The 17,122-nt window shown below is 51.7% G+C and overlaps 10 protein-coding genes across 10 annotated transcripts; 2 read left to right on the top strand and 8 right to left on the bottom strand.

Annotated features, from left to right (window-relative positions):
- Positions 1-63: 63 nt before the first annotated feature.
- ASPZODRAFT_895238 (hypothetical protein) lies at positions 64-1,361 on the bottom strand. Its single transcript, XM_022730361.1, has 4 exons — positions 1,196-1,361; positions 958-1,146; positions 502-908; positions 64-377 (listed from the first exon to the last, which is right to left on the bottom strand). Exons 1-4 carry the CDS (start codon positions 1,270-1,272, stop codon positions 151-153), a joined length of 900 nt encoding a protein of 299 aa, XP_022578053.1. The 5' UTR covers positions 1,273-1,361; the 3' UTR covers positions 64-150.
- Positions 1,362-1,371: 10 nt separating this feature from the next.
- Positions 1,372-3,546, top strand: ASPZODRAFT_895076 (hypothetical protein). The gene is made up of 2 exons (XM_022730360.1): positions 1,372-1,598; positions 1,656-3,546. Exons 1-2 carry the CDS (start codon positions 1,561-1,563, stop codon positions 3,352-3,354), a joined length of 1,737 nt encoding a protein of 578 aa, XP_022578052.1. The 5' UTR covers positions 1,372-1,560; the 3' UTR covers positions 3,355-3,546.
- ASPZODRAFT_154425 (hypothetical protein) lies at positions 3,404-5,216 on the bottom strand (the record flags this gene model as incomplete). The annotated part of the gene is made up of 6 exons (XM_022726089.1): positions 3,404-3,535; positions 3,587-3,697; positions 3,750-4,182; positions 4,239-4,734; positions 4,797-5,050; positions 5,119-5,216. 6 exons carry the CDS (start codon positions 5,214-5,216, stop codon positions 3,404-3,406), a joined length of 1,524 nt encoding a protein of 507 aa, XP_022578051.1.
- Positions 5,217-5,811: 595 nt separating this feature from the next.
- On the top strand, positions 5,812-7,492 carry ASPZODRAFT_19263 (hypothetical protein; the record flags this gene model as incomplete). Its single annotated transcript, XM_022727364.1, has 2 exons — positions 5,812-6,229; positions 6,285-7,492. The coding sequence occupies 2 exons, from the start codon at positions 5,812-5,814 to the stop codon at positions 7,490-7,492; spliced, it is 1,626 nt and encodes a 541-aa protein (XP_022578050.1).
- A 292-nt stretch (positions 7,493-7,784) lies between these two features.
- On the bottom strand, positions 7,785-8,274 carry ASPZODRAFT_145894 (hypothetical protein; the record flags this gene model as incomplete). Its single annotated transcript, XM_022725121.1, has 2 exons — positions 7,785-7,994; positions 8,092-8,274. The coding sequence occupies 2 exons, from the start codon at positions 8,272-8,274 to the stop codon at positions 7,785-7,787; spliced, it is 393 nt and encodes a 130-aa protein (XP_022578049.1).
- A 274-nt stretch (positions 8,275-8,548) lies between these two features.
- On the bottom strand, positions 8,549-9,593 carry ASPZODRAFT_102885 (hypothetical protein; the record flags this gene model as incomplete). The annotated part of the gene is made up of 4 exons (XM_022720816.1): positions 8,549-8,600; positions 8,659-8,900; positions 8,954-9,216; positions 9,284-9,593. 4 exons carry the CDS (start codon positions 9,591-9,593, stop codon positions 8,549-8,551), a joined length of 867 nt encoding a protein of 288 aa, XP_022578048.1.
- A 91-nt stretch (positions 9,594-9,684) lies between these two features.
- ASPZODRAFT_123176 (hypothetical protein) lies at positions 9,685-10,987 on the bottom strand. Its single transcript, XM_022721352.1, has 2 exons — positions 10,922-10,987; positions 9,685-10,831 (listed from the first exon to the last, which is right to left on the bottom strand). Exons 1-2 carry the CDS (start codon positions 10,938-10,940, stop codon positions 10,146-10,148), a joined length of 705 nt encoding a protein of 234 aa, XP_022578047.1. The 5' UTR covers positions 10,941-10,987; the 3' UTR covers positions 9,685-10,145.
- An 848-nt stretch (positions 10,988-11,835) lies between these two features.
- Positions 11,836-12,885, bottom strand: ASPZODRAFT_895004 (hypothetical protein). Its single transcript, XM_022730359.1, has 3 exons — positions 12,576-12,885; positions 12,097-12,508; positions 11,836-12,043 (listed from the first exon to the last, which is right to left on the bottom strand). Exons 1-3 carry the CDS (start codon positions 12,576-12,578, stop codon positions 11,925-11,927), a joined length of 534 nt encoding a protein of 177 aa, XP_022578046.1. The 5' UTR covers positions 12,579-12,885; the 3' UTR covers positions 11,836-11,924.
- Positions 12,886-14,459, bottom strand: ASPZODRAFT_895003 (hypothetical protein). The gene is made up of 2 exons (XM_022730358.1): positions 14,160-14,459; positions 12,886-14,091 (listed from the first exon to the last, which is right to left on the bottom strand). The coding sequence occupies exons 1-2, from the start codon at positions 14,221-14,223 to the stop codon at positions 13,193-13,195; spliced, it is 963 nt and encodes a 320-aa protein (XP_022578045.1). The 5' UTR covers positions 14,224-14,459; the 3' UTR covers positions 12,886-13,192.
- Positions 14,460-15,117: 658 nt separating this feature from the next.
- Positions 15,118-15,422, bottom strand: ASPZODRAFT_135991 (hypothetical protein). The gene has a single exon (XM_022723955.1). The coding sequence runs from the start codon at positions 15,411-15,413 to the stop codon at positions 15,144-15,146; it is 270 nt and encodes an 89-aa protein (XP_022578044.1). The 5' UTR covers positions 15,414-15,422; the 3' UTR covers positions 15,118-15,143.
- Positions 15,423-17,122: the final 1,700 nt, after the last annotated feature.

Raw genomic sequence — 17,122 nt, 5'->3', positions numbered from 1 at the left:
CTATTAATTCAATGGTTTATGAGACCTGCGTCGCAGAATGATAGGAGGTATTGCTAATCGACCACGTAACGGCTAGATTCGATATTGAGAGTTCCATTATATCTTCTAGATTAGTAGGATGGGCAGTTCTGCGAAGAATAGTTATCTTAATCAATATAATAGTTTGTGTACAGCGTCATAAATCGTCTGCTGGTAGTCTTTGAAGTTGTTCCTGGATCTGGTGGAACGGCATAAATCGGAGCCAAACATGGTCCCTTTCTTGCATGCCGATGGGCAAGAGTGATTTCCATCTTGCTGGAGAGCCAAGAAGAAACACATCGAGTAGATGTAGCCAGTCTTCCGGACTGTCCCTGTACATCCCTGGAGAATGTGCGTGTCTAGTTCCCAGCTCGAGAGACAGATCAGCGTGTACCCCTGTCTCGGCCTTTGCCAGAAGGTAATAAATCCTGCCAAAGAACGAACTCTCGTCTGGGTCAAATGCTGCAAGAACGTGAGGCATACCGTTGATGCCCGAGCTTCCTCTCAGCATGATGGCATCCCATCGAGCCCACGCAACACACGACCAGTACAGAATCGGCCTGGGAGATTGGGCACGGTTGAAACCCAGGATCGATGCCATTCGAAGGGCAGAGGACACCATGATGGAGCGCTGGCTGAAGCCTGGACACGCGAGGAGAAGCAATAACGCCTGCAAAGTAGATATGCTGGGTAGGGATAAGAGGTCTTCGGCGTCAAAGCACTGATGGATCGATTCCGTGACCTGAGTGATAAAGATCGAGTTCACGACCGGCAGAGATAGAGCTGAGAGCAGACAGATGGCGCGAACAAGTAGTGGAGACGCAAAGGGTTGATGGTTCAGATCGGACGGAACGACAACTTGCCATAGCGGAGCAACCACATCAAAGTATCTATTTGAAGGGTCAATAAAGAGATTCCCCGAACATGAAATGAACTAACCGGTCTATCAGCTTTGACGTATCTTCATAAAGACTAGGATGAACGTCCAAGGAGTATTTCCGCTTGATTTCTGCCTCGTTACCGGGGCTCTCCTCATTCAAGGCCTCATTCGGGGAAGACGTTGACATTGAAAGGGTGCAGGGCAATTCTCGTCGTTTACAAGATATGCATGGAATGCCACCTTCGCATCTGCAGGGATATTAGCTATCAATTCCTCTAATTGATTGTCAGGACATGCCTTTTCTTTGCTGTCCTGCATTGACTGCACGCTGTCGAGGCTGCCGCCCGGAGTCGTTTGGGGGGGCGATGATCCATTATTCATGGAGGAATCAACAAAGAGTATGCACATTGACTCGATCTACCGCCAGTGGACGCGCCATCAGGTCTTCTCGATGTCGTGAGAAACTTGGATTCAGCCGCTTCAAAGAGTTGACGTCGGGGGGACCTATCAGGTGACTACAAGAGCCCTAGCCCTAATCATGTGACCAGACAGCAGCCATCAGCAGCGCGACGACTTCAATTGCTCCCCTCCCACGACACACACAATTCATCATCCGACGATGGGCACAGGGAGATCGGTTCAACGCAAGCAGCCCCGCTGTAATGATGAGAGGCAAAGAAACATGTGACTCCTGCTCCAAGTACGATCCCCCCCTGCGTCGTGTGAGGAGACTGAGCAAGACTGACGGAAGAGACAGACTCAGGGTCAAATGCCACTGGGAAAGCACGGATATCAGCCTGCGGTGTCGCCGATGTAGCGAGTACGGCCTGGATTGCGTCTTCAATGGGATTCCCTGGACATCCAGCTCGACGAGCATCTTCCAGAGCTCGGCGCCAGATACCAGCACGCGGAGTATCTACTGGGGTCCTTCTTCCAATGCGGGCGGGCATCCGTTGGATCTGCATTCTTCACGGGCGCCGCTGTCCACGCCAGATGTGACGACATCAAACCAGATGGTCCCGTCTTTGAACCCGAGTTTCACGGACAGCTCCACTGCGAAAGGAACTATTCGTCTGGACATCAGCCCCCGAGTGAGAGACCATCTGTTCGGCATCTTCTTCGAATCCATTCAGCCGGCGTGGCCGGTGGTTACAAAGGACAGTCTGGTGCGGTATCCGCCCACTGTGCTTCTCGAGGCGGCAATCCTCGGCGTAGCAGCCAGACATCACACGGCGATTGCCTCGTGGCGAGACTTTGCACACTTGCAGGATGTGATTGACAGCGAGGTGCGAGCCTTGTTTGGCCTTCGGTGTGCCTATGAACCGTCTATTCAGACACTACAAGCGCTGCTCCTTCTGTCTCTTCGCGTCGAGCTTTGCTCTAGGAGCCACCGAGATTTCCAGCGATTTTCCTTCCGGGTCTCGTTTGCATGCAGGATGGCTCAAGACTTGAAATGTCACTTACCGGAGTCGACAGGTAACGGTGGCCCGGAAGAAGCTCTACGGAAGACGCTGTGGGCGGCGTGCATCTTCATGGACTCCTACTTCTCCGCGGTGTTGGGCCAGGATATGAACATCAGCAGAGCGCATGATGACGACTTTTCCCTATCGCGAGGGCCAGCGCAACCTGGTTTCTTCCGCACTGCTGTCGGGTTCATGGCGTGTCTACGCCCTGTGCTGCGGATGGGATATTCGGTCCTCCCTCACAGGGACAGCACGCTTTACCAGGAAGCGACTGCGAATCTAAGCACCATTCAGTGGCACCAGCAGTACCTAGAGACGCACAAGGGAGCCTATAGCGAGTACGAATTCAGATTCCTGCAGATGATGCATTCCAACACCCATTTACTGTTCATCTTGGGGCTGCGTCTGGCCACCACACCAGGGGACCCCTATCAGGACAAAATCCAGGCGATAGTCGGCAGCCAAACAAGCTGGGTGGTTATCCAGGCGTGCCAGACGCTCGAGTGGTCGACACCCGAACTGATGCACTCCATCCCCGGCCAGTTGCTTGTGACGCTGTACAGCACCACGCGCGCGCTGATGGTCGTGGTGGACGTGTTGCGCGACAGGAACTGCGAGACAGCCTTCTCGGAGTCGGTGGTGCGATGTCTGCGCGGGGCGGTCGTCAGCGCGAGGGCATTCATGGAGTTCCTCGCCTTGGACAAGACGTGGGGGAAACACTGGACACAGACACATACGCTCAAGGCGGTCTTTGCAAGACTCGACTGCGACTCGCCGGTGGACGAAACCGTGCCCTTGCTGTCGTCTTTGCCCGGTATGGAACCGCCATCTCTCGAGACAGCCACGGCAGAGAGAGATGCCTATGAGTATGTCGACTGGGACGGCTTCGAAGGCGATTTCAGCAACGTGATTCTCAACCCGGCGGATTGGGAGGATTTCTTCGCACAGTACGATCAGGGTTTGAACCTTTCTCTACCTGAATACCAGTCTTGAGCCCACAGAAAAAGAAAGTATCTATACATTTCAAGAAACAAGTCTTTAGTTATACATGGGGAACGATGGCCTCCTTCTCTTCCCCAACATGCTCGATTTGATCGACATCCACCTCCGTCTTCGCCATATCCGGCTGCACACCCTGGCAGACGTACGTGGGGAAATCTTTGATGGAAACACCCTGTACAGTTAGTATTATATCATGGTCATCTGGGACGAGTGGGAAACATACATTCGCGAACATTTCGTCCAGTTCTTCCAGGGATCGTCCCTTGGTCTCTGGGACCATGATGAAGGCCCAGATCAAGCCAATCAGACAGGTTGAGCCGAAAATGAAGCCGACCTATTAGTTCATTAGCAATGGTTTCTATATTTACAAGAGAATGGGAAGATACCTTTGCTCCGAGATCTGCCGCACTGGTGTTGATGAGATACGGCAGGATGATCTGAATAATAAGGGTGCTCATCCAGTTGGTGGTGGTGGCAACACTCTGCGTCTTGGACCGGAGGGCATTGGAAGAGATCTCCGAAGTGACGACCCAGGCGACAGGACCCCAAGCCCACGAGAAGGCGAACCCATACAGACAGCAGAAGGCGACGAGACAGCGTCCGGCGGCGACGCTGTTGGGCAAAGCGGTGCCGATGATCGCCACCAGGAAGATACTGATGGTCTGGACGGCGCCGCCCCAGAGGAGCATCGTGCGTCGGCCGAGATAGTGTACGCTGGGGAACATGACGAGGATTCCTGCGAGCTGGCAGGCTTGCGTGATGACGGTCACGAGGAAGGAGTCCGTGATGCCAGACGTGGTATAGAAGTATGTTCCATAGCTATGCCAGATAATGTCAGGTGAAGGGACGACAATGGTGGCATGGACAGAACTTACGTCGTGATGAAGGAGATACCGGTCCAGACCTGGAACAGCATGAGACCGCAAGCGATATGGGTGCGACGCAGATCGGTCCCCTTGAAGATATCCCAGTACGAGCTGGTCTCATCGGCAGCCCGCTCAGCCGCGAGGTGCTGCGAGATGTTGTCAATCTCCTCCACGATCTGGCCCTCGGCATACTTCTTGCCGCGCAGGCGACGGATGGATCTGGCGGCCTTCTCACGACGATCGACGGAGAGCAGCCAGCGCGGCGTCTCGGGGAGGAGGAAGACGAGCAGCGCGACGATAACGGGGAACACCATCTGGGTGATCAGGGGGATACGCCAGGCCCAGTCCGAGGACATGGTGTATGTTCCCTCCATGATACACGCACCGGCGAACTGGCCGATGTTGATGCCTGCCTGGTACAGACCGACAAGCATACCGCGCAGATGGGTCGGAGAGACTTCGGCCTGGTAGACGGGGACGAAGTTCGAAGCGAAACCGATGCCGGCTGTGATGATTAGCAAGAGCCTTATTTTCCTGAACTAGTCACACGAAAAGAAAGGGTATTACCTCCGCTAATGATACGACCGACGTACATGGTCCCGATGTGAGTCGAACAGGCCTGGAGAATAGGCCCGACCAGTCCACAGAGACCACAGCACAGGAGACCAACGCGTCGGCCATAACGAGTACCGATAGGTCCAGCGACGAAGCAGGCCAGCACGGAGCCGACCAGCATGAGGAGGTTGATAGCCAGCTGGACCGGAGTGGCGATGTTGTACGCGTCCGTTTTCGTGTCCCAGTATCCGAAATCCTTGAGGAAGCTGAGACGACGCAGTCAGTATAGTTCCTTTCACCTGTCAATAGCCACATGGCAACGACTCCTTCTTACCTGGTCATCGACATGAAGCCTCCGATTTCACCAGAGTCAATGCCGTACAGCAACGACCCGCACATGACAAAGATACAGATCAAGACGATCCGGGCCATGTTGCCCTGGTCCTCGGATGCCATTGTGAGTCAGTGAGAAACGGCCTTGACGGGTATCGACAAACTGATGATCTCGATGGAATATTCCACGGGCACACTGGAAACAAGTCAGACAGAGTCTGCCGTATTTATATATTCGCCCAGTCTGGCCCCCGGCCAGTCCACGCGTCCCCGCAAGCTGGAGAGTTGGGGAAAAAAACTGGTCGAGTGGGTAAAAGACTTGCCCGACATGGCGGTTTTCTCCACACTCGGAATCGGTCGGCTCACGACAATTGATGGAGGTGGTGGTGAATCTTCTTATTAAGAGTCTGTGCAATTGTTGGCTAGCATATCGATGTCTGTAAGTATCTCTTTCTTTCCGTCTATAGCTTTCTCCTCCCCCATTGAAAGTCCTATTGTCGTTTGGATTCATTTCGTTGCCGATTTGGAGGGTTAAATCCGAGCCGGTTCGGCGGCGGCCAGCCGCCCGGGTCGCCGCCGACGAGCCGACAAACGTTTTCCCGGGGCGTTGCGAAGCGAGAGATCCAAGAAAACAAAAGAAAAAAGGAGGATAGCCTCACTGACATGCTTTGACACTATCGCGAACAGACTCGAAATGGCCTCTCGCACCCCCATCACCATCGACAATAAAGGCGAAGGCCGCAGCGTGGAGATCGGAAAGCTGCGACTGCACGGCTTCACCTCGACCCACGGCGTGGCCAATTTCCTCAACGTGCCCTTTGCGACGATTCCTGCGCGATTCAAGACGGCCAAACTGCTCGATCCCACGACGTTGAATGGCGACCTCGACGCAAGCCAGTACGGGCCGCGGTGCCCGCAGCCGGCCGACCCGATCCATATCATCATGCACAACATGTTCGAGGTGCAGTCGATGGAACAATACAGCAGCGAGCTCGACTGTCTGCATGTGAACATTTATGCGCCAGCGGACTTTGAGTCGGGGAAGAAGTTGCCTGTGTTTGTGTATATCCATGGGGGGGCGTTCAACTGCGGCGACAACACGACCGAGTTTGGTAGGCTACTACTTGATTCGTGGGTTTGGCCTTGTTCAAAACTAATAAGAAATAGATGGAAACCATCTCGTGAAGCGGTCGATAGAGCTAGGCCGACCGATTGTCGTGGTGACGATCAACTACCGACTGAACGTGCTCGGGTTCCTGACGTCTCGCGAACTGATCGCCGAAGCGGAATCAGCAGGCGAGCGCGCGGTGGCCAACCAGGGCCTGAACGACCAGAAGCTGGCTCTGCAATGGATCCAGCGGAACATCCACCACTTTGGCGGCGACGGACACCGCGTCACCCTCTCGGGCGAGTCGTGCGGTGCGGCCTCGGTGGTCTGCCAGCTGAAGAACACCGAGCCCTTATTCCACCAGGTGATCATCCAGTCGACCCCGTTGCCCAGGCTGCGCACCCTCGACGAAGCCCAGCAGGTATTCGACACGCTGGTCCGTACGGCGGGCGTCTCCCTTTCGGCGCCCGGACCCGTCAAGCTGGCTGCCGTGCGCAGTCTGCCCGCTGCGACGCTGATCGACGCGGTCGATCTGGCGGGTCCGTCGTTTCCGATCGAAGACGCCGATTTCTTCCCGGGATACAACACCACCATCGATGCAGTGGAGTACTGGTCTCGCGTGCCGTCGTACTGTCGCCGAGTAATCATCGGCCACACCAAGGACGAAGGGGCGTTATTCTTCGTCCCCCCGTTGGACGGTCTGACGAGCGAGAAGCTGACGAACATCATCTCGTGTCTGAACCCGGACCCGAAATTCACCTCTGCGCTACTCGACTCGCAGCTGTTCACCTCCGCAACGTCCCCGATGCGCGCCCTGGTCGCTTTCGGCACGCGGTCTGTCTTCCAGCGTCCGGTGATGGAGCTGGCGGCTGCCATGGCCACCCGGGACAACGCTCAGCAGGTATACGTGTACGGGATCGATGCGACGGATCCGTTCCCCGGTCCGTTACACGGGTATTCGTGGCATTCGTTCGGGGTGCCGATCATGTTCTACCAGCCTGCATGCCAGAAACACGCCGAGCTGAAAGCCACGGCGGACCGAATGAGCGAGATCTACCTTGGGTTCTTCCATGGCGAGGAACCGTGGGAGGGATATGCCGTTGCCCAGCGCAAGTGGACGTGGAAGGGGGAACAGTCCGGCATGGTCACGCCGGAAGATCTCACGGACGAAGCCTTGGTCGCTTTACAAGGGGACCAGGAGTTAACGGAGGCGTATCTGCTTAAGAGGGAAAGACTGCTTGAATCGGTATTAGGCTGTGTATGTTAATGAGATATAGAAAGAAATATTATCTTGTATACTACTTGGAAGTTATACGCACCAGATCTGCATTGCTGAGGGTCTCCTTCTCGAACCCATTCACCACCTGGCAGTCTCTACTCGGTCGATGTGCGGTAGACCTGGTATCTCTCTCCTTTCTCTATCCGGGGCATCGATGAGTCCAGGCTTGACGACACACACTTCGACGTGATCTTCTCGGCTATATTTGAGGATAAGAGTTTCCGCTTCGCCCTGTGTATTTGTCAGTATATAATAGTTATAATTCTTCCCTTTCTTAAGGTTACTCCCGTGGTAACCCATAGTTGATCAACCCATGGTCGCGAAGAGTACTCGGCACCTCCTCCCAACTCTGCGGTGCAAAATGGCCGCTCATGTAGACGAAAAGAAGTCCACTGAGAGCCTGGATAGCTGTCATGGCGTAGTCGCGGGAACATTTGCATGTTTCTTCGAATGGGAGGGTGGGAAGCTTATCAGCGTCACGGCGATTGTCCTAGAATAGTCAGAATAGGCAGAATGTTCTTCATTTCTTTTTCCTTGCATGTAGCTACCATGTAAAAGCTCCACATCGTGTAGCTCCTCTTTCACACTGTCAGGGTATCTCTCAAAGTCATCGCAGACAACTGACTTGAGCTTGGCTGTCCCTGCCCGCGGTGGTGTAGGATCTCGCGTCGGCCAAGAGCAACGATGGAGGTGATGGCGGGGTGCTTGAGAGCTTGAGAGATTGACTCGGTGGCGACAAAACCGGCTGAACCGCTGATGACAAGCTTCATGATGAGGAGCAGTGATGTGAAGATGAAGAAGAGATGAGGGGAATGAGGGGTGGCTGCCTTATAAAATAGGCATTAAGAGTTTTATCTAGCCTTCATGGGAGGGATGCCTTAGGCTGCAATTGACTATGGCTACAATACATTCAAGACAGTCTATAATTACTATACCCTCATCAAAAAGGTATTTTTTTTGGATATACAATCCACTAACCAACTGACTGAGTATGCCACAGGCTAGACAACTGAGATATGAAAGCACCAATAATGTCTCGACACGTCAAGAGCTGGGATTGCTGTTCGTAATCATCGCCACCATGATGGCTGCGAAGCTATTCCGATGAGCTTCTCAATCCTAAAAGAATAGTCTATAAGAAGAGTAAAACTTACGCAGTGCCCATGGCGAACATGTCGACTCTTTTACTGGTAGCCATCAGCCCTGTGATGAGGACAAACAGCAAATTATAGATCAAGATGACGATGAGAGAAGCAAGCGTTTTGTGGCGGAGGAAATACATAAGGATCATCGCCGAAGCAGGGAGGACGCCAGACAGCAACAGAGTGAGAAAATACGTGGCGGTTCTGATGCGTTGGCCGTCGATGAAGTAGGCCTCTACCTCTGGATCTTGTTTCTGCATTGATTTAGTTAAATCAGCAGGAATTTTCACGACCAGTGATGATTTACCATCATTTTATGCCCCCATCGCTGATGAAACCATGGTATCAGATGAGAGAACACCCATCGTGTGAAACGGTCAGTGTCTTTGTGCTGGCTGCAAAGTGCTACCAGATCTTTGACATTTTCACCCTGCCACTGGCCATGGGGCGAGAAAGGGATGGACATATTCATGGCCTCCTCCCAATCCATCCAGCGCTGGAAGGCCTGCAAGTCACTCTTCTCAGGGGGGGCGAGCCGGAGCATCTGTGCGTGTTGCAGGAGAGCATTATCTGGTGGTCAGCTTGTATGGATAAATGAATGAATAGATGAAAAATCGACAGATTGATACGCTCATACTGTACTCGTTGAGCAATTTGCGCACTTCAAGAACCTTCAGCCATTGTGTTTGATTTTCAGGGTTGGGATCATTCAGGGACTCCTTCAAATCCCATACCGAGAATGGGTACTTGGCTTTCTCCGGGCAGCGCGACTGTTTGTCTTCTTCGATGATCTCATCGAGATCCTGTTGGAGATAAGCCAGCTCACCTTGGAGATACAGCAAGTTCTTGACGTTAAGCCTGGCAAACCGACGGAAAACGCATAAGCCAGGATCCAAGGTCATAAACGCAGCGACCTTGTCATATCCTTGTGCAGGAGGTTTGGGCATGGTGTATGGTGACGTTTATCCGATGGAAAGATGGACCGGAATCAGGGATGAGGCAAGGAGGGGTCAAAGAGGGGTCAAATAGCCATAGATTACCACGAGGCTAAAGTTCTGGCGCGGGCAGGGGGGTTTGCCCGTCAACGTGAGGGCTGAATTTCCCATCCCCAAGGCTGTGTGTGAGTCAATACGACGAGTGGCTGCCTTCTGGGGATTGCCATAGGATGACAGATAGTTGAGCAAACTGTGCATGGCTTTTAAGGGAGAGTATATACAAGGAAGGAGGGAAGGGAGAAAACAAACACCGAAAGCCTGTGAGAGTCGAGAAAAATGTGCAGGTCTGAGCCATGCAGAAGAGTGAATGGACACGTATTGTTGTAAGCCCAAAACGCCAATGGCCGTGCCTAAGCGTATGCCTGGCCGCTGGGCAGCTCTACAGGCTCATAACCAATACTAATGGTTAAAGCAAGGCCATAATTAAGGCAAGAAAAAAGAGGTTCCTCCTGCCAGCAAGAGGGAACTGCCTGTAGCTCGTATGCAACCAAAAAAGAGCCAGCCTTATGCCGCAATTTGCAGCCTCTTTGCAATCGCCGAATCGACCCGATACAGCTCCAGCTGCTTCATCGCCGTTGTCCCCAGCAACATATCGTATTCCAGATCACGAATGACGTTGAAAACCATTCGGTAGGTGTTGTTTTCGCGGCCGCAAAATGCCCACTGCGCCTCGACGGTACCGATCGGCTTGAGATCCGCACGGCCGTTTACCGGAGGCAATGGAGGACCGGCGTAGGTCTTGAGACTGGTATTGTCCATCTCTAGGCGACGATAGACCGTATCCGACATGATGTTGACGTCGGTACTGAAGCTGAGCACCAGCCGACGCCGCAGCGCACGGCCGCTGTGGCCTGGCGCCCGCACAATCACGTCGTAAACAAAGTCGAGGAGGGTATCTGGGGGTTTCTTCACGGCTGGCGACTGCGCTGACTCCGAAGCAAGGCCATATTGCCGGTGATCAGTTAGTTTTCCATGTTGTGAGCGTGGAACCGAGTCCTTTCTCCCGCTTGCAACAGGTCGCACACGAGATTCTCGCGGTGGTGGCGGCTCATGGAGTTCATTCTGACACAGGAACAATTTTAAGGACACTTTGTGGCATGTGCTAGAGGCACTGGATAGAAGGGATTTGGTGCGACGGGGCAGTCTGCTCGGTTCAAGATCTGTGGCATGATTGTGCGAAAGCCAGTTTCCTACGAAAAGTGGAACATTAGACGCTTGAACCCTCTACTTTCCTCCTATAAGAAAATCAAAACGCAAAGAGAGAGAATCCTGCAGCTTACTGATACTCCAACGGGCCATGGTGGGTTTCAAGGGGACTGGTAAGTCGAAATGGCTGACGAGAGTGAGAGGTGAGAACATACCAAGGTCCCTTTAATGAGGAAAACGCCCTTCAAAAACCGAGGCAACAAGGGAACTGACAGGGTATTTAAATTTCAGCAATAGGGATACTGCGTCGGTTAAACATTCTAATCAATCTCAGTGTATGAAATAGGTGTATTTTATATTTAGATTAAAGTTGTTATAAAAGAAGTCTAGTCTCTAGGCAGTGATTTTTATCTATATAATAATTTCTTCATCTCTAGGATACTCATCATCACTTCATCATAACATCCAGCTAAACCAAGGGGTTGGAAACCCGGCAGGCTCACCGTGACTTCCTATGCTAACAACCTCCTAGTTATATACTATGAGGTATTTATATGGAGCACTACGGAGGAATGGTCCTTAAGTAGCCAGCTATGATTGGGTTACTCTGTATATGCTTCGTATCTACCTAGTAGAATCATATCATGTGTAACTTATAGTAGGCTTGATCTAGAATGCCTTGGGGCTGTGCTTGATAAGACCAATTAGCAGTGCCTTTATGACAGGGTTCTTTTCTCGTGATTGGTCCTATTTTCAAGGCCTTGAGTAAGTAACGGAAGGAAAGCCCAGCCTCTCCCTGGCCTTAGATTAGGTTCGTGTTGGTTGAATTCAGATGCTCCTATCTGAGGCCTTCTTATTGACTGGTTCCTATCCTTTGACAGGATCTTACTGAGCACCGTGATATACTACCTAGGTATATAATACTTGGAGTCTCATTGGTCTCCTTTGATGGGAAAAAAAGCATTGCGATGGTCCAATTTGCAAATAGTCTGAGATTAGGGGATAGACAAGGATTATGCATGTGATATATCAAGTATTGATGATCACTCTGCCGACCAGGCCTGTAAACGATTCATACTCTTTCAATAACATAGCATAGTGTAGATACCCCAGAAAACAGTGATGGAATATACTCAATTAAGCAGCAGGGACAGGTGGCTGGCGATCCCTCCTCCTGATCTCCCGTTGCTTCGCTTCTTCCTCCTCGGCCTGTCTCTGTCGTTCTTGGGATCTGCGCTGCTGCTCTTGCATCTCTTCTAAAACCAGTCTGTCAGCCCTGTTCTTGCTCGCTCTCTCTCTCATAACGTACCGTTCGTGAGCACCCGCGGCTGAACTGGAGCCACGTCGATCCTGTTACCATCAGGCAAGTTGGCGTAATGAGCAAACTTGCGCCCAAGAACGGCATGGGCATTGGTATCAGTATCCACCCCTACCATTCGCCCGAGACTCTCTGCAGGGAGAGGGAAAAGGTAAAAATCGTCTTGATCGCTTGTCTTCGCGCCGTGTTTCCAGAAGCGAATTCGCGCCAAATCACAGACTGTAAACGCATCACCGGTGACCGGTTGCAGCGTCCGCTCAGGGCCCCGGTGGATGACGAAGTCAGGAAGGCTCTGACGGCCGTGAGGGGTGAGGAAGTTGACTGGTAGAGTATCTAGCACAACTGCTCGGATTTCGACCAAGGCTTGGTCTGGCTGGGAACAGATGATTTTTACAATCTCTGCCTACAGAAATGGTCAGTATTATCGAACATGAATGGGAGACGCGATCTGCTGTATATCTTTATGATACCATAGGTAAATATTAATCAAGCAAGCGCTGTGAAGGTTCCTTTCTTCTTTGATATGTCTGTTCCTCTCATTCAGACAGAAACATCAGCCATATTTATATGACTGCCAGCAGCAGCCTCGCCGACATTGACAAGAGCCTCAATCACAGCTGCTATCCATCTTTGGAGGGCTCCTTGACTCGCGCGGAAGCGGGGATAATCAGTAATGATCCAAAGAATGCTGTTGATTGGCACCATATCCATATGTGCAAGCAGCAATACCCAACAGACCGGGGTAGAGACGCCATGGAGAAAGAAAACAGATAACAGTACTCTGTACACATGATCAATCCAGGCAGGAGACTCGATACTGACTAGAATGCAAGCACGAGATAATATGCAATCTATAACCTCGATTTTGATAGGAGGCAAACATTACTAGACAAAACGCCACGCGCTAATCCGGCCCAAACAAACAAAGGAAGAAAAAGAGGGGGAATAAGGAAGGGACCAGGGTATTGCTCCTGGGGCAAATAAAAGATTAGATCTAAAAGCTGGCGCGTCGTCCTCTCTGTCTTGAGAGATAGTCAGCCTCGCAGGGTGCTGTTGTTCCCCCACTGGATTTTGCAGACTCATCTAATTAATCCAAGGTTCGCACCTGGACCCTTGGCACCGCAACATTGATGAGTCTGCACCGATCGAGAGTCGATTGACCGATCAAAAGGTCATACTGGTCCGTGTCGACGACGTAAAAGTCGGCCGTGTACGTCCGAGTTTCCTCGTCACCAAAGTGCCAGTCCACGTTGCGGACGAGTCCGATCGGCTGGATTTCGACATTGCTTGCTGAACTGGTATGTAAAGGAGTGAGCGCTATATCACTCTCTTCTAGGTCAAGACCCAGCTCAGTGAATATGTCTTTGCGCATGATGTTCACTCCTGCCTGTGTGTCTAATGCGGCCAAGGCATGTATTTTGCGGTTGGTGGCAGTGATCAGATAGACGGGACGAGTATAGTTCTCCTGGATGGAGTGCCTGCGTGTGGGACTTGACGACTGACCACTAGACGCAACGCCCGACGGTGGATCACTCGATGACGGATTCAAGCCAGATGGGCCGGTGTCTCCAGGCCCGCTCGCAGTGGCTTCCTCGCCACCAGCGCTCTGCCGAACACTTACCGCACTCGACGCACTCGACACCGCTTGAGAAGGATGACGAGGGGGGGTTGAGAGACGGCAAGGGTTCAAGGTAGCAGGCACAGAGCCCGGGGCAGGTACGGGGACCGGCCTGGGGGTGCAGGAAACACAGATCGTCCCGTCCTCTTTCGCCCGGGCTATCGGCCGCTCGTCACGCTCATCTGAATCGACAGCGAGTGTCGAGATCGATGAAATATCGAGGTTGGGGGGAACAGCGATACGCTCGCCAGAGTCCCTCTCTCTGTTTCGTCGGAGATGCAGGCTGTCGAAAGATTGGGAGAGGGCACCCGACAGCCACCGCAGGCGACTCCACCGCACGCTGGGCTTGCCACTCCGAGTTTCTACACCTGAGGCCAGCGTCAGTGATGAAAATTCAACGCGAGATGGATGACGGCATGGTCGGTGGCTTTCCTACCAGGAGCTGGAGAAGGCTTGGGTCGTCGGGGGCCGCAGCGGCGGCGGAAAGGAACCCAGGGCATTTTTGTATAAACGGCCCTCGACACGTTCGGAAAGGAAAAGGGGGAGTTTGGATAAAAGGAGAGGATGGGCAGAGCTGTTGTATTACAATGATCTTTCAGGGTGGTCAATGGTTGTCATGGGTGGGCTTTTGTGGCTGGAGGTGAGCAGCGGAACGGAAGCCGGATGAGGCAAATAGCAGGCTAGTGCCCCGGCCCACACTCATTACTCTAATTGAGGACTCAACAATCTATGCCAGGTACCATATAAATACTGATGATCCATTGTCCCCACGGGTCAGCCGATTCAAACCATCTATGCATCTGTTACTACTAGGTACTTATGTAATATACAGTACTCAATAAGTGCCCCGGTAGGTAGCACATTCAGTTGATGCAAGCCATGTGAAGACATATCCTCTAATGATACTGATTTCACTACTCAAGTTACTGGTTAGAGTGGAACAGGACTCGAGTCTGAATCTGTCAGTTTGATGATTCCATAGTTCTTGGTCTCCACTTGCTGTTGTACCGTCACGATGGCTTCTATCCCCTCGGGGTGATCCGCAGGTCTGTTTGGTTCCTTAGAGGGACTGGCACAACGGTCAATGAAAGAAAATTGTCCATCCGCTGAATCTGGCGATTGATCTGGCGATCTTGCTGCGGCATAATTAGATTCCAGGCTCCTAGCGTCAGAATCGGCGCTCCCATACCGAGAGTTGCTTCGTGTTTATACTTCCGATAGTATGCCTTCTGCTAAGCCGCTTGTGGCCATGCTGGATCCGACTTTTCTACGCAGAGATATCATTGAGGACATACAAATCTCATACGCAGACAGTAAGGTGCCCCCACACACTCTGAAAGATAGTGAATGTATTTATACTATATTATACCATAGAAGTAGAAATACTGTAGCTGTGGGTAACTAATATATGCTTGAGAGTTCAAGCCGTCGAATCGAGATCTCGCGGTTCCGTCCGTGGAGTCGAGACCCGGGGAAGGAATTGATACGTGTTGAGAGTAAACTGACTTATCAAGACATCGAAACGGTCTGTATCCACAACATCAAAGTCCGCCACGTAGGTGTGGGCTTGACCTGCGAAATGCCAAGTGACATTTCGCACAATGCCGGCTAGCTGGGCTTCAATATCTGATGGTATGGATTGCAGGGGGATCAAGGGACCCTGGTACTCTTCCATCTGGATATTGTTCATTGACGGAGGTAGGCTCTGGTCGAGAGACCAATCGACTGATGAGACTGCAATGCTCGCGATATCACTCCTGCTGAAATTATCTTGGCGAATGAAAATGACCCCAGAGTCTGTACTGGATAGGCCTGAACGACCAGACAGCCGATCAAAATCGACAGGCACAGTGTCCAAAGCGAGTCCATGAAGAGATGAGAATGTTCCTGTCATTCCGAACAAGATCTCCTCATTCAACACTAATGATTCATCCGACCGAGCAGCACCCGCTGTCAAGGGCGATCCCAAAGATTGCAAAGCCACTGGGGCGGGGGTGGCCGGTGAGTCATTGTGAAACTCGGTTTGCTGCCGAAGAAAACCAAATCGGAGGGAAGACGGTCGAGTCACAAGAAAGCGACGAACGGAGGATCGATGCAGGATGGGGGCGTTTGGACTGCTCGCCAGCTTCTTCACTATCAGTTCTTAACACAATTCGGCTCCTGAATGAAGAGAAGGAAATAGAGAAAGAGTATCCAGCAGCGATAGGATATAGAGTAATGATGAATACTACTAGAGTCCCTTTGAGGGCGATCGCTCTTACCACGGCGCGGCTGAGCCTCGGGGCTGGAGAACGGGTCCATCTGCCATGAGACGGTCGGCAGACTCAAGAGAGCGAAAGGGCCAAACAAGGCAGACAGCTCTATCTAAGGCAGAAAATGCGGAAGAGGGGGAAAAAAATAGATAAATAAAACAGAGACAAGAAATAAGATGTTTGTGTGGGAAGGAGAAGGCGCAGTAAGGCTCTCGTCACTTTTACACACTGGGAATCCCCCTCTGCTTTCGAGGCCCGATCTGCCTACTTGAGATGGAGTCTTTCGTATTTGGACGAAGAAATGGGTGTCTCGAGTTGAACCACGTTGCGGATGGGGGCTGCGTGTACAGGGCACCTTCTCCAGCCACCAATGATTGTTTATAAGTTCCTGGATTGCTATTGCACGCCTCGCCTTTCGTAATGGGATGCAGGAGTACTCTGACCTCGTGCTCCCTCTCTGTTTCGCATAAGCGCCAAGGGGGACTGCGAGTTCACCACTTCAATCACACCACATGACTTTTTAGATATTTGTCATATTTCTAGTGGAATAGCTCCCTGATAGAGTATGAAGCATAGCGAGTGGTAGTACTCCTCTATAAGACCCACAGTGTTTGCCAGGCAGACTGTGTGGGTCTCTATATACTAATATATAACTCTATGATTGGCTGGTGTGTCCTTGGAGTCACCTCACAAGACCCTATACCTAAATAGTAATACCTATGGCTGACTCAGCTTTCTTTGTACGTCAATCTCTTGAGGTACGGCATGGCACAGCGGCAAAAGTCTCCGAGAGCACGTGGCTGAGAAATGGATGTACCCGTTTGGACTGGCTCTTACTGTTGGTAGGTAGAATTCACGAATCCCATTTTAGGTCTATTAACTTGATTCTTTCCACATTTTATGCCGTCTGGAGATGAAAATAATAGCAGGTATGGTCTGGTAATCTAGACATAGTAAACTGTTTAAAACTACTTTGGCCAGACATATTAAAGATAATCATATAGTTGTCAATGGAAGTTGAGGCTCACAGACAATTGGAAAGACCCATGATCCTCGATATTCAATGTTGTTCCCCTGATGAGGAAAGCCGGAGACGTTCAATGCAAAGAGGGAGGTCAATATGAAATTGGGGATACAGGTCAGTATC

The sequence above is a fragment of the Penicilliopsis zonata genome (assembly GCF_001890105.1).
Source record: "Penicilliopsis zonata CBS 506.65 unplaced genomic scaffold ASPZOscaffold_18, whole genome shotgun sequence".
Lineage (NCBI taxonomy): Eukaryota > Fungi > Ascomycota > Eurotiomycetes > Eurotiales > Aspergillaceae > Penicilliopsis > Penicilliopsis zonata.
This window is presented reverse-complemented; position numbering and strand designations above follow the sequence as displayed.

What these genes read in the sequence shown, in the direction of transcription:
- ASPZODRAFT_895238 (XM_022730361.1), bottom strand. Translation starts at nt 1,272, where the DNA reads ATGGATCATCGCCCCCCCAAACGACTCCGGGCGGCAGCCTCGACAGCG. An exon ending in TGCAGGACAGCAAAGAAAAG is followed by an intron (nt 1,147 to 1,195) that starts GCATGTCCTGAC and finishes ATATCCCTGCAG; the next exon opens with ATGCGAAGGTGGCATTCCAT. An exon ending in AGGAAGCTCGGGCATCAACG is followed by an intron (nt 378 to 501) that starts GTATGCCTCACG and finishes GCTGGGAACTAG; the next exon opens with ACACGCACATTCTCCAGGGA.
- ASPZODRAFT_895076 (XM_022730360.1), top strand. Translation starts at nt 1,561, where the DNA reads ATGATGAGAGGCAAAGAAACATGTGACTCCTGCTCCAA. An exon ending in ACATGTGACTCCTGCTCCAA is followed by an intron (nt 1,599 to 1,655) that starts GTACGATCCCCC and finishes CGGAAGAGACAG; the next exon opens with ACTCAGGGTCAAATGCCACT.
- ASPZODRAFT_895004 (XM_022730359.1), bottom strand. An exon ending in GCCGCGGGTGCTCACGAACG is followed by an intron (nt 12,044 to 12,096) that starts GTACGTTATGAG and finishes GACTGGTTTTAG; the next exon opens with AAGAGATGCAAGAGCAGCAG.
- ASPZODRAFT_895003 (XM_022730358.1), bottom strand. Translation starts at nt 14,223, where the DNA reads ATGCCCTGGGTTCCTTTCCGCCGCCGCTGCGGCCCCCGACGACCCAAG. An exon ending in CAAGCCTTCTCCAGCTCCTG is followed by an intron (nt 14,092 to 14,159) that starts GTAGGAAAGCCA and finishes CGCTGGCCTCAG; the next exon opens with GTGTAGAAACTCGGAGTGGC.
- ASPZODRAFT_135991 (XM_022723955.1), bottom strand. Translation starts at nt 15,413, where the DNA reads ATGAACAATATCCAGATGGAAGAGTACCAGGGTCCCTTGATCCCCCTG.